The sequence below is a fragment of the Vitis vinifera genome, chromosome 1, assembly GCF_030704535.1.
Source record: "Vitis vinifera cultivar Pinot Noir 40024 chromosome 1, ASM3070453v1".
Taxonomy (NCBI): domain Eukaryota; kingdom Viridiplantae; phylum Streptophyta; class Magnoliopsida; order Vitales; family Vitaceae; genus Vitis; species Vitis vinifera.
In genome coordinates, this window is record NC_081805.1 from 4078206 (window position 1) to 4097401 (window position 19196).

At 35.3% G+C, this 19196-nt stretch overlaps 4 protein-coding genes across 12 annotated transcripts; 3 read left to right on the forward strand and 1 right to left on the reverse strand.

Annotated features, from left to right (window-relative positions):
- The first annotated feature begins 269 nt into the window (after positions 1-269).
- Positions 270-5795, forward strand: LOC100252620 (uncharacterized). The gene is made up of 7 exons (XM_002280262.4): positions 270-615; positions 1651-1776; positions 2960-3157; positions 3528-3624; positions 4279-4382; positions 5133-5184; positions 5345-5795. The coding sequence occupies exons 1-7, from the start codon at positions 392-394 to the stop codon at positions 5564-5566; spliced, it is 1023 nt and encodes a 340-aa protein (XP_002280298.1). The 5' UTR covers positions 270-391; the 3' UTR covers positions 5567-5795.
- Positions 5796-7842: 2047 nt separating this feature from the next.
- Positions 7843-8316, forward strand: LOC100854345 (uncharacterized). The gene has a single exon (XM_003631134.4). The coding sequence runs from the start codon at positions 7965-7967 to the stop codon at positions 8241-8243; it is 279 nt and encodes a 92-aa protein (XP_003631182.1). The 5' UTR covers positions 7843-7964; the 3' UTR covers positions 8244-8316.
- Positions 8317-8574: 258 nt separating this feature from the next.
- Positions 8575-9484, reverse strand: LOC104881607 (uncharacterized). Its single transcript, XM_010662209.3, has 2 exons — positions 9324-9484; positions 8575-8981 (listed from the first exon to the last, which is right to left on the reverse strand). The coding sequence occupies exons 1-2, from the start codon at positions 9424-9426 to the stop codon at positions 8713-8715; spliced, it is 372 nt and encodes a 123-aa protein (XP_010660511.1). The 5' UTR covers positions 9427-9484; the 3' UTR covers positions 8575-8712.
- A 4718-nt stretch (positions 9485-14202) lies between these two features.
- LOC100259487 (uncharacterized) lies at positions 14203-18898 on the forward strand. 9 transcript variants are annotated; one of them, XM_010662001.3, is made up of 10 exons: positions 14203-14430; positions 15495-15520; positions 15646-15842; positions 16917-16988; positions 17235-17302; positions 17453-17603; positions 18006-18086; positions 18179-18268; positions 18367-18458; positions 18577-18898. In XM_010662001.3, the coding sequence occupies exons 3-9, from the start codon at positions 15672-15674 to the stop codon at positions 18451-18453; spliced, it is 720 nt and encodes a 239-aa protein (XP_010660303.1). In that variant the 5' UTR covers positions 14203-14430; positions 15495-15520; positions 15646-15671; the 3' UTR covers positions 18454-18458; positions 18577-18898. The 9 variants fall into 9 exon arrangements, with proteins under 9 accessions (XP_010660303.1, XP_010660070.1, XP_010660115.1 ...); XM_010662083.3 differs by lacking the exon at positions 14203-14430 and adding an exon at positions 14501-14579; XM_010661653.3 differs by lacking the exon at positions 14203-14430 and adding an exon at positions 14591-14721.
- Positions 18899-19196: the final 298 nt, after the last annotated feature.

Below are 19196 nucleotides of genomic sequence, written 5' to 3' on the forward strand. Positions count from 1 at the left end.
TTATATTTTGAAATATAATTTAATATTATATATTAAAACAAACTTTTTAAATCAAGATTTTACTTTATCCGTATCATTTATTTATTTTTATCATTTAAAAAAATAAATCACTAGAAAATTAAACGCCTAAAAAAAAAACAAATATGATGCATTGTAAATGATATTACGTAGTCACAAAGTATGAATTTATTTTGTAAATTTTTCATGTCTTTCGGGTATTTTTGACACAAGGAGATGCTTGTATTTAACGGTTCTATATGCAAAAGAGTAAACTATAAAAAGGGACTCCTATGAGATCGTGGCAGCTTCGCACCTATGCTAACTACATTCCCTACACTCCCTAGGGTTTCTCACTCCATTTCTCTGCATTCGCTCACCTTCCATCACCTCCATGGCCGGAATCAAGCTCTCGCCGGAGGATTCTGAGTTCTCCCAGCCCTCCCGAGCTCCGGCCTCCGCTGACCTTGCATCCGTCGTCTCTGACGACGATCGTTCTGTCGCTGCCGATTCTTGGTCGATTAAGAGCGACTACGGGAGCACTATGGATGACGATCAGCGTCATGCAGATGCCGCCGAGGTGCTCTCCTCCACTGTCCTAGGCTCTGCCGATTACAGGTTTGTTTGCTTTCTATTGCTTCTGATCGGTTTCTTTCTTTTGTCGTTGAAATTCAGGAACATGTAGGAAAAAAGACGGTCATGCGAATCCTAGATTAAGCCTAATTCTTGTGATTGAATGTGATTGTGATTTATTATATTGATGAATTTATTAAGGAGGGTAAGATTTACGATCTTTGTTTACTTTTTGAGAGAAGTAAAACGAGATCCTCCGCTCAACTCTAATCGACACAACTACTCGATTTAGTTGAAATAGTTTTTTTTTTCTTAAATTTATTTTTCTCAGTTCTATCAGCAACAAATCGGAGGAATTGTGATATTTTCTACTGAGTGAGGTATTTCAGCTTAGTGGATAATTTTTAAAATTAAAATTAGTTCTATCAGCAACAAGGTTATGTTTGGTTCAGGAAAATTTGAGGGAAAATGCGAGGGAACAAAAATAGAGAGGAAAAGGAGATGGAAAGAAAAAGTGAAAGGGAAATAAAAAATCAATAAATTATTTTTATATGCTCCCTCAAACTCATTTCACTTATTTTTTTCTAAAGATTAAATAATTTAAAAATATATAAATTTTAAGATGATATGATTTTAATTATATTTGATTTTCTTTGATAGTTTCCACGGTGAAACGAAACACAAAAAAATTATTTTCCTTAATATTTATATATATATTTTTTTCTTTGATACTTTTTGGAACCATATATGGCCTAAAGGTTATTTATTTATTTATTTTTAAAGGATTGTTTATGGTGATTTTGGCTTCTTGTTGAATTTTCGTTTGAATAACTGGCTTTTTCAGATGTTTAAATCTGATGAGATAAGATTACTTAATTGATATGTGAATCCTAATAAATATAAGTTGAACAAACCAAGTTGAACACTCTTTCTGGCTGTATAAACTGCATATTGTCTTAGGGAACAAATCAGTTACTCATGAGGGAAAATGAGGAGTCTTTGCATGATTGGACTGTGAATTAAGTTTAAATAAGCAATAAGTTGTCTCAAATGCATTCTGAGTTCATGTTGTGGAAGCAGTTCTGACAAGGAAGAGCCATATGTTGAAGTTGACAACTCAATGCTAGGTTTACAGAGTCATTGGGATGCAACATATGCAGGTGACTTGGCAAACTTTCACGTGCATGGCCATGCTGGTGAAGTTTGGTAAGTGTTCTACAATCACTATTATGGATATGGGCTTAACATTTCTGTTTCTTGTCCTATGTCTTCATTTTCACACATTGGTTTTTCTGTGTTCCCTGCTTCTTCTTCTCTTGGCATTTGAATGAATTTATATGATAGAGATAAAACTATTAAAAAGTGGGTCTGGAGCATAAGATTGAGGTATGGATGGTTGTGAGCCTTGAATTCCTTCTCAGATCTAGAGGATGTGTATGATTGGGGTTTTGGATGGGCGTGCAGGGGTGGATTGTGGTTAGTTGTTATATCGGTGAAGTTAGTAACTTGCAAATACTCTTTTGCATCCTATTGTATCAGTTGCATTGCATAAATCTTATTAATTTGTATTTTTAGGCTAACACTCTGGTATGATGTTTTAACAAATGATTTGATATTTTCTCACTTGTTAACTATGCATTTTAATAATTTCACTGTTCAAGTGCATGCTTGTAATTATTCCTAGATCTTGTTTTGTGTGTATGATTTTTTTTTTTAAATGCATATCATGGTCATTCTGGTTCCAAATTCCAGCAGGGCCACCCTGGTATTGAGATTTATCATCATGGCTGGCATAAGTTAAAATCCTGTATCTTACAACTGTTGCTTCACAGACTGCTCTTTTTTTTGGCCCTGGGATTGAACTCTGAGTTGTTAATCCCTTCTCCTTCTAGATCGTCTCAATTGAGATCAAAAGGAATGAGAAGAAAAGGGGCATTTTTATTGTTGTGCTACAAAATTCTACTTATATGGTGAACTTTGAACTCATGACCTCCTGTAAAACAAGGCTCCCATGCATATTAAGCAACTAATTGACCTAAAAATTTAAGTTAACTAGTAGACTGAAAATGAACATTAAGCTTATTTGGGTATAGCCCTAAACATGGAAAGAGAGAGAGATAGATATTGGCAATCTCAATGGGAATACCAGTCAAATTCCTCTTCTCCCAGCTCCCCTCATCATGACCCTTCTCAAGAGGTGAGACCTTGAGAGATATCTTGTTCATATCAGGATTTAAGTTTATGTTAGTATTTGAGAGAAAACAACTGTTGCCTGCCTTAGCATATGGAAACAGAAGTGCATTGTTGTTCTGGAAGGACTGTATAATCTTTTTATTAGAGTTCTACCATGCTTATGTTTCCTTTTGTTTATCTGCTTTCTTTTCCTTAGGTTTGGTGCTGTAGTCATGAGTGTGGTTGCATCCTGGACAAAGAACCTCTGTATAGACATTTCTCAAGGTTGTATGCCAAATCTCAGTGATTTCAAATCCAAGTCATTTGAGCAATTTGAAAAAGATTTGGCTAGATGGAGAGTGCTTGATGTTGGAATTGGCAACGGTCTACTTCTTCAAGAACTTGCTAAGCAAGGGTACCATGAAAACTTTTATTTCATGGTTTGTGCATAAACATGCATATGTGCACATACATGTAAAGATCTGTGTGCATATTTATGAAAACCCAGTAACGATCATTTGGCATGCACACAATCAGACATGTGAAAGCTCGTGCACATATAGTATGGAAATGGTTCATGTACATGTGCAGCCATCAAAGTGCTTTGACCTTTAATTTGGTGAATTTCTGCTTCTGCTGATATCTTTTCTAATTCAATAATTTGTATACAAACTCTGATGCAGGGATAAATTTTCGTCATTCAAACTTCTTAAATTTTTTTCTTTCATTGGATTATGTGATAGTGGTAATGATAGTAACAAACTGATTGTGGTTTTGTGATTTAGGTTCTCTGATTTGACTGGAATTGATTATAGTGAAGGTGCTATTAACCTTGCTCAGAACCTTGCTGATCGTGATGGATTCACCAGCATTAACTTCTTGGTTTGTCCTAATTTAAAGTTTAATTTCATGCTCAACCTTAGTTAATTTGCATGATGGGATTTTGAATGTGCACTCTTTTTCCTGATTTGCTTTTCAAGAGTGAATCCTTTATGGCTTACCAAGATCAACTGATCCATAGTTCTAGGGTTCATCTCTCACCCTCTCATAATTACCAAAATGGCACGCAGGAAATAGCATGGGAAATGCAGTCGTAAGAGTGTGTGCACCTGCATGCTTGCTTGTGGCGTATATTTGGAGCCAAACAAAAAACTTAAGAGAAATCCAAGTGAGAAATGCATGATTATGAATGCTAGGAAAGTTGTATGAAAGCCAAGAAACAAACACTAGAGAACAGGTTAAGAAACTTCTAACAAATATTTATGATTGTTCATGAAGAAAAAAAAATAGTTTCATTAGCTGGACATGTTTTGCATGAGTTTTTTGGGCAGTTTCCTCGAGTTCCTGAGAAGTTCTTGAACTTTTTATGTTGGTGAAGTATTTTTTTATTATTCTGGATATTTACATTTTAGCTGTGCTGCAGGCTTAATTCTTTGAAACATGCATTAACACAGTTGAGATAGCTCTACTTCTGTTTGTTTTGCTGCTTCTTCATATGATTGGATTCATTTTCTTCTGTTCATGCATTTTGCTTAGGTTGATGACAATCTTGAGACAAAATTGGAGAGGCAGTTCCAACTTGTTATGGATAAAGGAACTTTAGATGCTATTGGGTTGCATCCTGATGATCCCATCAAAAGGTAATAGCCACCACCTATGGCTGTTGGGAGCTCCACACCTGCAATTTAGTTCACTCCTTTTGTTTTATTAATAATGTGATATGGTCTATTTAGGATCCTCATCATAAGGTTGATTTGTTAACAAATTAAATCGTATTATCCTGTAAAATAAGGACCTTTTTTTTTATGCTTACTTTGTTTAAACCCTCTTGCTATTTTTCCTCAGTAGCCTAAGATGTCATGAGGACACTTAGTAACAGTTCTCACCAGGTGTGCCCATTTTCATTAAGTTGTAATTCTTTTTAAAATATATCTTTTAAACTCATTCAGAGAGATTGCATTGCCACTTTGGATGCAGCTAAACAAAGTGACATAAAGGGTACACAGCATGCTGCCAAGAATTCCAGTGTTTTTTTCTTGTAGATTTCTTTAGCATTAAATTTTTTTATCTCACTACATATTTGAATTATCAGTTTTATGATGGCAGCATTTAAATCTGATTCTAGGGGTGGGTGATTTTAAGACATGCCCTCCTCTGTTGGCTTGGCACCAGAAAACTGTGAAAGGCACAACTCTGAGAGCACTTCCTGTTACTACATTGAGTGCCATAGTAACTAAATGCTTCAAGTGAAATAGGACCTCAATTGTTACTCCAAATGCAATTGTATGGAAAACTGATTCCATATGTATAAGAAATCTCATTTCATATAAATCTGTAATTGGATGTAAGTTTGGTTAGTTACTCATTAACAAATTTTGTTTTACATTCAGGATTATGTATTGGGATTCTATCTCAAGGTTGGTGGTGCCTGGTGGTATATTGGTTAGCATCTTCTCTTCCCTTTAGCGTATATTAGTATGCTCCATATATAATCTCATTTTGGAGTGATAAATGCTCTTAACACAATGCTTAGGGCCATCTCCTGGATTTGTTTTTCTAAACTTGGTTTTCACCCTGATGATTCTTTGGATCCTGATCATAGGTGATTACATCATGTAAGAGTACAAAAGATGAATTGATGCAAGAGGTGGATGCTTTCAACCGAAGAAGGCTCAGTTCCTCCCAGGAGCCAGAGATCCCGAAGGACCAAGATGCACCCAGAGATTATCCATTTAAATACCTGAGTCATTTTCAATCTGATAGTACATCAGTGTTAGGAGTGGTAGGCTCACTAGTTGTCACTGTTGCATTTCTTCGAGGCTAAAAGTGTTCTTACACTTCAATTTTATCAAATCTCTTTCAGGTCAGTCTTGACATTTCACGTTAGAGTGAATGCCGTTGTTTTATTTCATCTAGGGCACTGTTTTCCTGTTAGAAAGAAATGTGGAATGTGCTTACGTCCAGAAAAGAACCTGCTTACATTTGGGAAATTCTGTACTTTTTTACTCTATATTCTTTTTTTATGTATAAAGAAGAACAAATCTTTTGGTGTATGGTTTGGTGGCTTGGCATTGGCGGGGTTTAGAAGTTTCTTGGGGAATTGATGATTTTGAATTATGGTTTGGGGGGTGGGTTAGTGGGTAGGTAAGTTGGTATTGGGTTGGGTTTAGAAATTACGTAGGGAATTGACTTGGACGAGCATATGAAATGTGATACGCTGACCTCCTTTTATTCTCTCGGAGGGGAGAGGTTGCAACTTGCAACCTGCCCATATTATTGCATGTCTCGTCTGCCTGATACTTCCTCCCAAACCTTTCTATATTTCTTTAGGATGTATCTTCTCCTTATTCTTTAAAATTGTGACATCCAAAGAAATCAGTTTTTATGCATTTTTCTTGTTACCATGGATGGAGAATAGAGAAGCTAATTGAAAATTGTGGGAATATTGTTTGAATGAACATACTGCAGGTGAACATTTCGCCTACTTGTAGAGAATGAAATAAAGAGACATTATTTACACATTCGGGAGATTGGTTGATAATAATCAGGACCAATTTTTTAAGGCACTATCCCTTGTACCAGAAGAATTTCTATCTTTTAGGGCACTACCCTTATATCAGAAGAATTTCTATTCGGACGGACGTAGATGAAAAGGCGTTTATATGTTGAAGTGGTGTTAATGGACATGGTCATCAGTGCCTTTGAAAGGCGTTTATATGTTGTAGTAGTGTTCAAAGACATGGTTATCAGTGCCTTGGTTCAAAGGATTGGAAAGTCTGATCTCCAGACGGTCAACCCCCGAGATAGCCATGCTTGGAAAGGATAACTTCTCAGTTTACAATTACAGGCCCAAATGGGGGCTTGTGTTCACGAGATGAGTCCATTTAACGTCAAGGGTGGTGATTAAGAGAGAGCTTTACTTCCCTGGCCTCTATAAATAATCAAATCGTTGATGGCCTCCACATTCCTTTCTACATCAGCTAACTAGATAGCTAAAAAATCTTGAAAATGAGCAGCAGAGAAAGCAACACTGGTAGTGGGAAGAATGAAGCCAAAGTTGGTGGCGATGGAAGCACTGGAAAGGGAAGTGGAACTTCTTGCAGTGGCGCTGGGATGATGGCGGCCCCAGGTCAGGCAGGTGAATGCATCTCCAGGGAGGCCTTTGAGAGCAACCCCAAGGCATACTTTGCTGATCTTCATGCTAAGGAAAAGGGCTCTCCTAAACCCAAGAAATAGAGGCACCCTTCAATTGCAATGCCATCTATATGTCTTTTTGTGATGGCCTCTTATGCAACTATGTTTCCCCTCTTTATCTTAATATAATAAAAGCTTGGTTGCACTCTTTATTCTCTCTTTACTTGATCTCTCTTCTAAGCTTCTTTAGCCTAAAGGTTGTACCCCATGGTCTCCATAATTTTCAATATTTTTTTTTTTAACAGATTTGAGATTTCCTGAAATTTGAAATTATTTCCAATGTTCTAAAAAATAATAAATATAACATCAATAGAATCTATTTAAACACACAATAAAACTTTTTATATCTAATTAGCCTAAAATCAAAATTTTCTAAGGGTGGTGATGATGATAATCTTTAAGCCAATGAAAAAGCCAAAATCTAAGATTTGTTGGGGGTTAACCAATCAGAAATTTAATTCCTACGTTGCTAAATTTTCTTGCACTCTGCCTTATGTTAAATTTCTGTTTTTCTGTAGAACCAAACAAGATTTACATGCATGTACCAACCTCTGCTCACAAAGTGACAAGTTCCACCGATGGTCTTCTCTAAATCACCTATCGGCTATCGCTTATCTTAAACTAGAGAACCATATAGATAGAACCCTATCTACTTAAAGACCGACAACAGAATCCCTTCTTTCTGTGTGTATTTTCTTTTCCTCTGTAGGTGAGTGAAATATAACCACATCTATATACTAGAAGCTCTACCTCACAATTGAACACTAGAATTGGGAATAAGATCACAAATTATATACTTTTCTAAAGATAAAAGATGCCTCGTTTCCAGCATCTTTTGGTTTAGAATAACAGCTCTAATTTAAAGCTGTCAGTAATCCGTGCCCCATAAAATGGTAGCTTTTGTTCACGATAAATCCATCAACTTCCAAGAATCACGTAACCCACTATAAATAATGGACCATCTCCTAATTCATTCTCAGGCTTGACTATCAATTCGTGTACACCATCAAGAACAACAAAATTTCAACATGGGGAAGGGAGGAGGAGGCGGTGGCTCAAAAGGTGGTGGAGGAGGAGGCGGTGGCTCAAAAGGTGGTGGAGGAAGCGGCGGTTCTGGATCAAAAGGTGGGAGTGGAGGTGGTGGACGCAGCAGCGGTGGTGGAAGCTCTTCAAAGGGAGGCTGTGGGGGCCATGGAATGATGACAGCACCCGGTGGAGGTGGGGCATGTATTTCCAGGGACGTATTTGAGAGTAACCCCCAGGGTTACTTTGCCGATTTCCATGCCAGCCAGAAGGGCAGCAAGTAGATGTAGTGCCATCATAATGGCACCTCTGATATAATTAAACTATAGTTTATAATAACATATCGCAGTTTGTTTATTCTTCTCTTTTAATTTTTTTTTTACCCATATTTTTTCAACACTCAGTCTTCGTAATGATCTAAGTTATGGTTATGCTCATAAAATAAAATCTTTTAACAAATGAACATGTCTCCTTCTTCTTATCCGTATTTCCTGTTGATATGACAACGAGGTGAGTTTGGAATTCAGTGTCCTGGATATCTTGAAGCTTATGTACTCCATACAACTGCCCTTGATTTGTGACAGAAAGGCCTGTCCATGAACCTTAAATTTCTGATAGGTAGAAACCAGAAAACCTTTTGTTTCTGATCATTTTCTCTTCATACAAATGTCCCTTTTGGACACCATGACATTACATCAAGGATAATATATAGGAACCAAAGAGCTAATTAGAGAAATGTTAAGTTCGTACCCATCATAATAAACTCAAATGAACAAGGATGGAAACCAAGCAGATGAGGAAAGAGCCACTGAAGAAGACAAGTCCCAGTGCACCACTAACGGTGCCTATAAGCTGAATGGATTCGGACAGTATGGCAGCTCTCTTGTGTTTATGGTCATACCCAGCTTGATAGGTCCACCCATTTTGGAGACTGCATGTGTTCAACCTTTCTTTCTTCTTCACTTCTTCTATTCTCTCTCTCAGAATTCTCAAATTTGCATCCACAATGTTTGCAGACTTCCCTGTAATTAATCCAAACGTAACAAGCAAAAATATAACAAATTTGTAGAACTAATTAACCAAGACATGTCATCATCTTATTTGGAAATATGGCTACCTCTTCATAACATTAATTTCTGCCATATATCCATGGCCCGAGAGCGGGAAGATGGAAAGGAGAAATAAATAAATAAATAAAAGATCAGATTTTCTTGGCAACCAAACCAAGACATGTGATCAAAGTATACCCCTATTTCTTCCTGTGATCCATCCAGCCATCCTTGTTTACCAAGTCCATCTGCTTTTAGACTTGTACCCAAATCTCTCTTACTTGAGAAGGATTATAAATTAAACAAGAGTACTACCTTCATCCATGAAGCTCTGGGATCTCACTTGGGAATACTTCTGTCCTTTAGGCCTGCAAAGGGGCTTGTTCAAGCTACAGAAAGATAGCAGGGAAGAAGCCATGGAGTTGGTAGTTTGATGGAGTTGCCTCTACTCCTTAATTTGCATTTATATAAACTACTCATCCGTAGCTCCGCAATTACATTATCTATATATATATACAGTGAGCAGGAGCCTTACGGAATGTGAAGACAACTACAAGGAGTCATGTGATGCGGCATTGGGTCAAATATGTCCAAGTCCTCACTATCAATTTTCCCTTTCATGCTGTCATTCTATTAACTTTTGAAATAAATTCCTAGTGATAATAGTAAGTACGAATTTTTATAATAAAAACCTAAAATAGGGGTGTGTCCTTTGACTGTACTCTCATAGTGGATTCAGCATCATTCACTCTTCTCGTAAAATTCTCCACCTTAACTTGAAAGTTCCCCAAGTAAAGGAAATGGGTCGCATGCCTGTATGATGGCTGCCATGATAGGCTCAAAACCATGTCACAGAATGAAGTGACCCTTATTCTTTAAAGTATTTCTCATTGTCCCCCATTGCAGAAGCTCTAGGACAATAGCTAGCTACAACATCTCATACATATTCATATACTGAGATCTCCATCACACACACGCCTTATAATAGAACTTAATTATTATGTGACATCCACTACTCACGCCTGCATTATTCAAGACACAAGAGCTAGCTATGATGATCAAGAGCCATGATTAAGACCAGTTTGGCCCAAAGAATGAATCAATCTAGGATACGTTCCATTATTCTGTTGCAATATGTCCTAATAATATTCTTATTAAACTCGAACTCACTGTGGAATGAGAGGAGTTTGGTGGAATAGTTTCAATACACTTGATTGTCGTGCTTAAAATATTGGTGGAAAGTGGCAAAGTGCAGAAAGATCTAATTGGCAGCCACTTTTGAAGAACAAGTGGGGATGTACACCTAATTATTATTAAGGGTTTAGATTAAAATATTGATCATTTTCCCATATCAATTATCATTCCACCAAGTCACCATTGAAGTCCTGTGGAAGAAACATTTGGCAAGGTACATGGCATTATCATGATATTGACTTAGATTATCAAGTTATTTAGTATTCATTTTCTCATCGAGTGAATGGGAAAACTGGCTTCCATTCATGGCAGGAGGATTGCTATTAGATCAATCAATATTATACCCTTTTAAAGCTTTTCCATGGCATTTTAAATACTTGCAGCCATTGTCTGTCAAAGTAGTTCTGAATCAGCCAAGAAATTAAGGTGTGGACGTATAATGAAGGATGAAAGAGATGTAACCCCAATATCCCAAAAAGACAAAGAAGAAAGAGCAAAGACGAAGTGAGTTGTCACAAAGGTAGGCCATGTGTCACCCAATATGATGCTAAGCTCCCAAAGATCCCGACATATGTGGCCATATAATATACTAAATAAATACACATTATCGTGATAGGATGAAGGAAAGGGGATACGACGGAAGTACGCTGGTTGATTAACTGATGTAGATATATGATAATATTGTTGGATTTCTACAAGCAACTTTTTCACTTTGTCTCTTCTTCAATCATGCATGGCAAAAATCAACAAGTGTTCTACCTTCATATGCTGCTTTATGTCCGATTTATGTTTTTTTTTCCATTATACATAGTTAGGCAGAAATGATAGTGGAGTAGGAGCATCCAAATGGACCTGGGAATCTTTTATCAGCATGGTTTTATGTTGTCGTTTATATTCCTATTGATTACCAAAAAAATGGGCAAATGATTCATGATAGGTTAGAGGAAAGATCTTCAATTAGCTCCTAACATTTGGTTTTGGTCTGTATGTTAATTTGTTGCATACTAGTCCAAAGTGACTATTGATAAGAACTATTTGAATTATTAAGGATATGTTTAGTAACTGTTTTTGAAATAATTATGAAAAAAAGTTTTTAAGAATAATTTTTGAAAATTGTTGTCTAATTTTTATAAAATAAAAATATGTTTGAAAACCTAAAATATTTTTAAATATGTTTTAAAACTAATTTTTACATCTAATGTTTTATTTTTATCATTCTACATATTTATATAATTATTTTTTAAAACAATCATTAGAAAATAAGTGAAAACAATAAAAAAAACAACTAAAAAGTATTATGTAAAAACACATTATTTTCTATTCTTAAAAATAAAAAACAAAAAATAGTTTTTAGTTATCAAATATGTTTTCTGTGTTGTTTATCTTAAATAACAAAAAATTGTTCTCAAAAACAGTTTGCAAATAGACATATAAAAGTCATACAATAACACATGGGATAATCACTTTTTTTTTACAATAAATCAAAAAAAATTAAGCAAATGTCATTCAATTTTAATATTTTATGATTTTTTTTTATTAGTCAATTTCATTTCTAAGAAGTATTTCCAAAGTTATCACAGTTTATTGGCCCATAATAGGTAAAACACATACATGGGACGCCCCAACACTCTTTCTCTATATACCTGATTAATTTTTTAGGTAGAAAAATGCTCTGTGGGAAACGTAATAAAAATTAATTTGCAATAATCATGAAAAAAGATATAGATGGAATCACAGCCGTAGATAGGTAACCCACCATGCAATTGCTTGCAAATTAATCTGGGCCATTGATCTCATAACCAAATAACAAAATTGGGTACGTATTAGACTATTAGTATTACAAGCTTAATTTTTCAAAATAATTAATTAATCACTATCAAATTAACTAAAGCGATTGGATGATCAGCAGCCCACCTACCCACCTCGATTACGGGCCATGCACCTATCATCCTTCGTCCACGTGAATCTTATACCTATTAATCTAAACCCCATTTCCCTTATAAACCTAACCAATCAGACTCATTTCTCATCAAATCAACTCTAAAATGGTTCAACCACACCTCGGTTTTCTTAATTAGATGATCCCTCCCATGACCCTCTTCCCTGAAAATACAAATGAGATTTCAATATTGTATGAGATTTATTGGCCCATCAATGGCTGCAGATATGGTTTGACCTCCTTAAAAAATGGTCACATGTACAAACTACTCAGATATGCTCAGATGAATTAGATGACCAAACAAATATGAAATATCCATGTTCATCGCTTTTCTATGCGTGGAGAGATTAAAAAAAGGAAAGAATCAGAATCAACGAAATAATATTAGATGACTGGGGACGATGATGGTGACTTGATGCATGAGACATGAGCGATGATTCGTGGTTTTGTTTTGGGACGGTTGCCAACCGAACCATGAAGTGGACTTTGTATCATTGGGAAGATGTAGTTGTATGCCAACCACGTAAGCTAACAAGGGCTACAGGTGGGGCCCTTGGAGCGAACTTCACCAACTTGAGCCATATATGACCTCACACTTGGCACCCATTTACAGCTTCTACCAGAGTCAACGGTCAAATTTGATCTTTTCGGAGATCCTTCAATCCAAATTTCAAACCTTGTCGAGAAAATTATTTGTAAAATCGAATTAGGTGGTATGCAATATGCATGTAAGAATACGTAATTTTGCATCTTAGTTGAATTCACTGGTATAGTCATAACTCATTTTCATTTCCATTCAACGATTTAGATTTTATTATATATATTTAATAGTCAAAACCAACAATTTAATAGATATCAATTACTTTAATTTCTTGTTAAAAAAACCCGAGCACATGTCTTAGGAAAAGTAAAAAATTTATCAAACAAAACTACGACTGTTGAAGAAAAAATATATTATTAGTGAGTTAAATATCACTTTTTATTGTAATTTTTTTTTTATTTTATCTCCTCTAAATCCTATTTTTAGCTCTGACCCAGATTAAAAATGTCGTTAAGGTAAATTTTTTTTAACATAATAAAAGGATTTTATAATTTGAATATTATACCCATATGAAATAATTAAATATTTGTATTATTTTTCTAAAAGAAATTTGTTGCTAAAGTCTCACAAGTTAAAGCTTCCCGGCAATAGCAAGGCAGAGATTAAATTAAAGGTTTACTGATTGAAACAAAAAAGAAAATAGAGAAGAGATGAATGTATAAGTTTTATTTTTAATTAAGAAGGGGCCCATATGTGATGAGATAGGGGCTCAATCACCACTCCGGAAATCCAATTGGTCATCTCCTCACGCCTCTTCAAACACAATAATGGAAGATTTAAATTATAGTCACCCTCTTCCTCTCTTTCCATATTCCAATATCTCACAATGATGATAACAATAATAATAATGTCCTACGATTTCCAGTCTCCCAAGCCATGCCTTATAAAACTCAACTTATTGCTAATAAATGTTCGATTAAGAAAATGACTTCATCATGATATCAATTGAAAGGGCACTTAATTTATTTTAGTATCATGGAAGAACATTTTAGTGGTAATGGTAAGGAGAAGGGTCTCACCCATTTGCCACAAACAGTAATGATGGATTTTCAGTCCCATTCTACCAAATATTTTTTGTTTTATTTTTATTTTATTCATTAAGAAATTAAGTGAAATTATAATATTAAAAAATCTAGTAAAAAAAATAAAAAGGGTGGGAGAAGCATGCATCATCATTGGTCCCATTGTGACCATAGATTTGTAGGTGTATAAAATCTTTCTTAATAATTATTTTACTATTATGATTAAATACCATTGTAAGTGTTTTTGAGTTTTCTTCTCTGATTGATAAAGTAGTTGTATTTTTAAAACATGGACATGTTTTATATTTGGTAAAATAATAAAATAATCAATTTTTGAGAAATTTTAAGAATAATTTCTGAAAACAGTAATATCCAAATTTGTGTTTTAAAATTGTTGGAGAGTAGAACTTGGAAAACAGAACATTAAAATGGATTCAAATTTGGTGTGTGTGTATATATATATATGTATAGTGGAAGAAGAGAAGATGAATGAATTATAGGGGCATAAAATGATTTGGGTTATTGTTCTTGAAGTGTTTTTTGGCCTGTCATCCGAGTCCCGATAAGAGCAACACTCAATCTCTTGCTTCATTCCAAAACCCACGTAGGGAGAGTGTTGCAGGCACAGAAAGTTTTCTTAGCTTCAAGTTATACGATCCCCTTTTTGTAAGTCTCTTCTTTCTTCTTCTCCTTCTTTCTTTCTTTCTTTCTTTCCTTCCTATAACTATTTCTATTTGATTGCCACAGCATCTTTCCTATGTTGATTGATGTGTTTTCTGTGTTTTAAGGCCTTGGATTCCTTTTTTGACATCTGGGTTTGTTTCACTTTCTCTTTTCTCTGTGTTTCCTTTTCTGGCCACTCTTCAATCTTTCTTGTTTGGACATGATACTTATTTCGCTTTTTCTTAACTGGGTTTCTTTCATGCTTTCTGATTGCATCAACTCCTTTTCTGTTTGGTAAAGGACACCTACTTTTCTTTTCTTTTCTTTTTTTCCCCTTCCCTGTTTCGTTTTTCAAACTTTCGTGCTCTCACCTTTTTGGGTTTTTGTTGTGGCTCTTGGACGTCTCTTCAATAGTGCTTTCATTGGTAATAAACTTCATGTACTCGACTCGTTTCTGGTATTAAGATGTATAACTGTTGTTTTAACTTGAGAATTTGTCTTGCCCCTTCTGTTTGCTTGGGCTTTTAATGTTTGCCCAAAAAAATATCTTTTATATAACTTGTGAATTTGTGTTGCTCCTTCTATTTGCTTGGGCTTTTAATGATTGCCCAAGTAAAAAATTTTATATACAAGTGTTGTTTTAACTTTGTGAATTTGTTTTGCTTGGGGTTTTAATATTTCCCCTGCACTGTTTCACTAAAGAAAACACAATTTTCTGGTGATTGTTTGCCGAGAAAAGGTAGGAAAGAAAGTGAAAAAAACTTACAAAAACCTCTCGACTGAACCTATTATAAGTATGTTGCTCAGTTCGGGTGAGATTTAAGTTTTTTGAGACCAGAACAACTAGAACATAAGATTGAAATTTTTGCTTTCATTTTCTTTTCCTCTTTGTTTTCAGCTCATAGTTTCCCTCTAATTGGATATTCTGTTACATGCATTTTGCTGTTCGGTTTCCTTGTTTTGGTTGCAGATTCAATGAAGGTTTTGAGTAAAAAGCTGTCTCTTCAATTGCTACATTTTATCAAATACCTTGATTTGTTTTGACTGTAATGGGTTTTGGTTTTCAGGATTTCTGGTGAAGGAGAAGGAATTGGTAAGGGATTCCTAGGATCTGGTTTAGTTTATTTCCTACAATTATAGTGGAATTGTATTTTGGTTAGATGGGGGATCATTTTGTATTGCTTGTGGATCGTTTGCTTACCGAGTCTACCCTTGAAGCTGCTATCGAAAGCAGAAACCGGTTAATGCAAGCCTCAGTCTCAGCAATTGCTGATACAAAGGTTGATTGCAAGTCGCATAAGATGGATTTCAAACATGGGTCATCTCCAAGGAAACTGGTGGAATGCAGGATATGCCAGGATGAGGATGAAGATTCAAATATGGAGACACCCTGCTCCTGCTGTGGTAGCTTGAAGGTTAGTTGTGCTCCAAATTATTTATTGTTGTGTCTTTATTCATTAAATTATTAGTTTTGAAATTTATATTAGTTAAATTTGTATTTTAAAAGTCCAAGAACTGATGATTTTTCTTTTTAGCTTGTCTACATAATCTATGAGGGTCAAGTTTCCAATTTGACTACATTGTTGTCTTGTCTTCTAGGAATTTAGTATTTTATGCCACACCTAGTTTGTCTGTGTTGTGAAACGTCGTTACCTTGATGAGTGTAAGATAAACCCTGCTTTTGGTTACTCCTCCTTTCTTTGATGATTAGAGTGTAAGAAATATTGCTGCAGAATGCAGATCATTTAATTTTATTGGTTTCATTATTTTCATCTTAATGGGCTCAAGTAAAAGCCTTCGGCTTCATTCAATTTTGCCAAGAAATTTCTTTAGAAAACTATTGCCATTCTTGTTTTCATGTTACAAATTCTTCTGCAGATAATGAATTCTGTAGTGCTCCAATTTGATGGACTGGGTTTCCCACAGGTTGGAAAGTAGCCCTGCTGTCCATATCTAATTCACTTCATAGTATGTGATGCTCAAATATTAACTCACTGAAATCATAAGCATCATATAAACAAGTGTACACCGCATTTAATGGCATTGATGGCCTCCTCATTTCATGTTCAGACAAATGGAGACTTTCTGTTTGTTAGACCTATAAACATGATCTATCAAAACTAGTTTGAATCCTCAGGCAAATGTTTTAATTTCCAAAATAGTGCCTAAGTCTTCTACTTTTTGGTCTTTTACACATGGTGTACATGAAGACATTAATATTAGTGGATGGATCATTTTACTTCTCTACTCTTCAATCCAGTTGTTTTTAGGGGCTAACCATGAAAATATTTCTTGATTTGAATACGGTGTGTGTGAAAACCTGCAATGAAAAAACCAAATGATGTTCTGTTCATCAGGTTATTTGAAAATGGGATTGCATCTATACTCCTGGGGTTATTTAAATGTTTCTGTGTAATAAATACTTATCTTATTCATTCAATTACTAAGAAATATATTGAGTAAAGACGTGCTCTTCTTAATTTTTGCAGTATGCTCACCGCAGTTGTGTACAGAGGTGGTGTAATGAGAAGGGCAACACCATGTGTGAGATATGCCAGCAGGTGGATTATTCTCTTCTTCGTTCCATTTCTTATCTGTTTAATTTTCTTTCTGTTCTATGTAATAAATCTATTTTATCATGAACTCTCAAAAATGTATCTGTAACCAATCTATTTTATCATGAACTCTCAAAAATGTATCTGTAACCATTTTAGGCTCTATACTTTGAAATTTAGTGATGTTGTATCCCTATCAAATCAGAAGTTAGCTGTTTATTGGCTTATTTGGTGTAAATGTGTGAATTTCAGCAATTCAAGCCAGGTTATACAGCACCACCTCCACTGTTTCAATTTCGGGGTATTCCAATAAATTTGAGGTACTTTTGATCAAACATTTCTTTGGTCTATATTTTCACTGTTACTAATCTGGGACCTTCATGTTGGTTTTCATTTATTCGTTTAGTTATTTATTTATTTATTTATTTTTCCAATAGAACTTAAAAATGTGCTTCCATGATCTTTATTAGGGGAAATTGGGAGATTTCCAGGGGAGAGTTGAATAATCCCCGGTTTATAGCAATGGTTTCTACAGACCGTAATTTCCTGGATCCTGATTACAATGAGTTTACAACTTCTACTTCAAGAAGCATGATGTGTTGTCGTTCAGTTGCCATCATTGTAATCTCCTCTCTCTCTCTCTCTCTCTGTGCCAACTTTGAACTGTATCTAGATAAGAGTTTGAAACTTTCTAGTTGAACTTTAGCTTATGTGAAAAAATTGGAATACACTGTAAGGAGAAAAAAAATAGCTTTGGATAACATTCATGTATAGAAGGTAAGGAACCTCCATGTATCCTATTGGTGTTTACCATCATAAGCAATCAAATACATTAATCTCTACCAGTTACATTGAGGGAATGAACAACTTGGTAGGTTGAGAATGAGACAGGGATTGGAAATATAAAGAGATTAACAGAGACAGAAACACAAGGACACGCACACATGCATATATTTAACTAGGCAGAGGAGATGAATTTCTGATTACAGCAAGTTTTTTATCCTCATTTCTTTCATCATGCAGTTCATGGTTCTTCTGATTTTGCGGCATACTCTACCTGTCATGATTAATGGAGCCGAGGAGTATACTTTCCCATTATTCATGGTGAGATAAACTTGCTTACTATTTTCATTTGGTATACGACAGTTTGAAGCTTGAACTTGCAAAATGGAGATTTAACCTTTCTACTTTGACAGTTGGTACTATTGCGAACTGCTGGGATTATTCTGCCAATCTACATCATGCTGAGAGCGGTCACTGCTATCCAGCGACGCCCGCGCCAACAGGTGGGTTCCCATTAACCCTTCTTATTTTTTCTCTAGTTAAAAAATTCTTCCAAACAACTTCAGTTAGTTATTTCATTATTTTTTCCCCTGACACTTAGGACCCTCCTACTCCATATGCTTCAACCGATGAAGAAACCGAGCAGCCAGCCCTGCAGCCTCAGACCCACATCATCCATGTTCCCTGAAATCGGTATAAAGCAGCCTTGACAAATTCATTTCATGGATAGAATTTAAATGTTGGCTTAAATGAACAACGTCTGCTAGTCTTTACGCTGATCTTGTATTTCCGCTTAATTTTTCACATACAGTTCCCAACACCAGTGATCAATTATTTCATCAGGAAAGGAAATTTGGAAAGTGAAGATACTTCTGGAGAATGATGGAAGGATTATTGTTTTCCAAAGAAAAAGATGTACCTTTTGTCATCTCTACAATCAACAAGCAACACTCCCATGTAGATGGATGTTGGTCAAGTTTCAATTGAGTTGTGGGTTTTATGATTCAAGTGGTTCAGTTGCTGCTCATTATGTGAAACTCTGTACAGTCCATGTGTATATGAATAGTTATTACTAAAGAACAATACAAGCAAGCAAGCAAAGGAAATATTATCCATATACCTTTTACTGAAAATGCCTGTTTGGCATTCATTCCCAAGTATTCCTTCCAATTTTTTTTTGTATTTTATCAGCATTATGACTTTTCATTAATGAGAATAATGTACAAAAGAATGCTGTAGAAGGAACCAGCGATTCAGTAAAGATGTTAGCTGTAGTCTTAAAAGAGAGTACTAAAATGTGAGGGACCCAGAATGTGAAAAAAATTTCAATGCTACATTCCTATGCATCCCAGGGAACAGGCTGTTGATGACTCCTATTCATTCTTATATCAAACCAAATAGAGCGCCGCTATAAAGGCAGCAATATGGAGC

Bases quoted from the DNA above. Each gene is read 5' to 3' on its own strand.
- LOC100252620 (XM_002280262.4), top strand. From the start codon at position 392: ATGGCCGGAATCAAGCTCTCGCCGGAGGATTCTGAGTTCTCCCAGCCC. The intron at 3,158-3,527 runs GTACCATGAAAA...TTTGTGATTTAG, and splicing joins CAAGAACTTGCTAAGCAAGG to GTTCTCTGATTTGACTGGAA. The intron at 5,185-5,344 runs GTTAGCATCTTC...TCCTGATCATAG, and splicing joins TGGTGCCTGGTGGTATATTG to GTGATTACATCATGTAAGAG.
- LOC100854345 (XM_003631134.4), top strand. From the start codon at position 7,965: ATGGGGAAGGGAGGAGGAGGCGGTGGCTCAAAAGGTGGTGGAGGAGGA.
- LOC104881607 (XM_010662209.3), bottom strand. From the start codon at position 9,426: ATGGCTTCTTCCCTGCTATCTTTCTGTAGCTTGAACAAGCCCCTTTGC. The intron at 8,982-9,323 runs GTAGTACTCTTG...GATTAATTACAG, and splicing joins CCAGAGCTTCATGGATGAAG to GGAAGTCTGCAAACATTGTG.
- LOC100259487 (XM_010661653.3), top strand. From the start codon at position 14,648: ATGATACTTATTTCGCTTTTTCTTAACTGGGTTTCTTTCATGCTTTCT. The intron at 15,843-16,916 runs GTTAGTTGTGCT...TAATTTTTGCAG, and splicing joins CCTGCTGTGGTAGCTTGAAG to TATGCTCACCGCAGTTGTGT. The intron at 17,303-17,452 runs GTACTTTTGATC...GATCTTTATTAG, and splicing joins GGTATTCCAATAAATTTGAG to GGGAAATTGGGAGATTTCCA.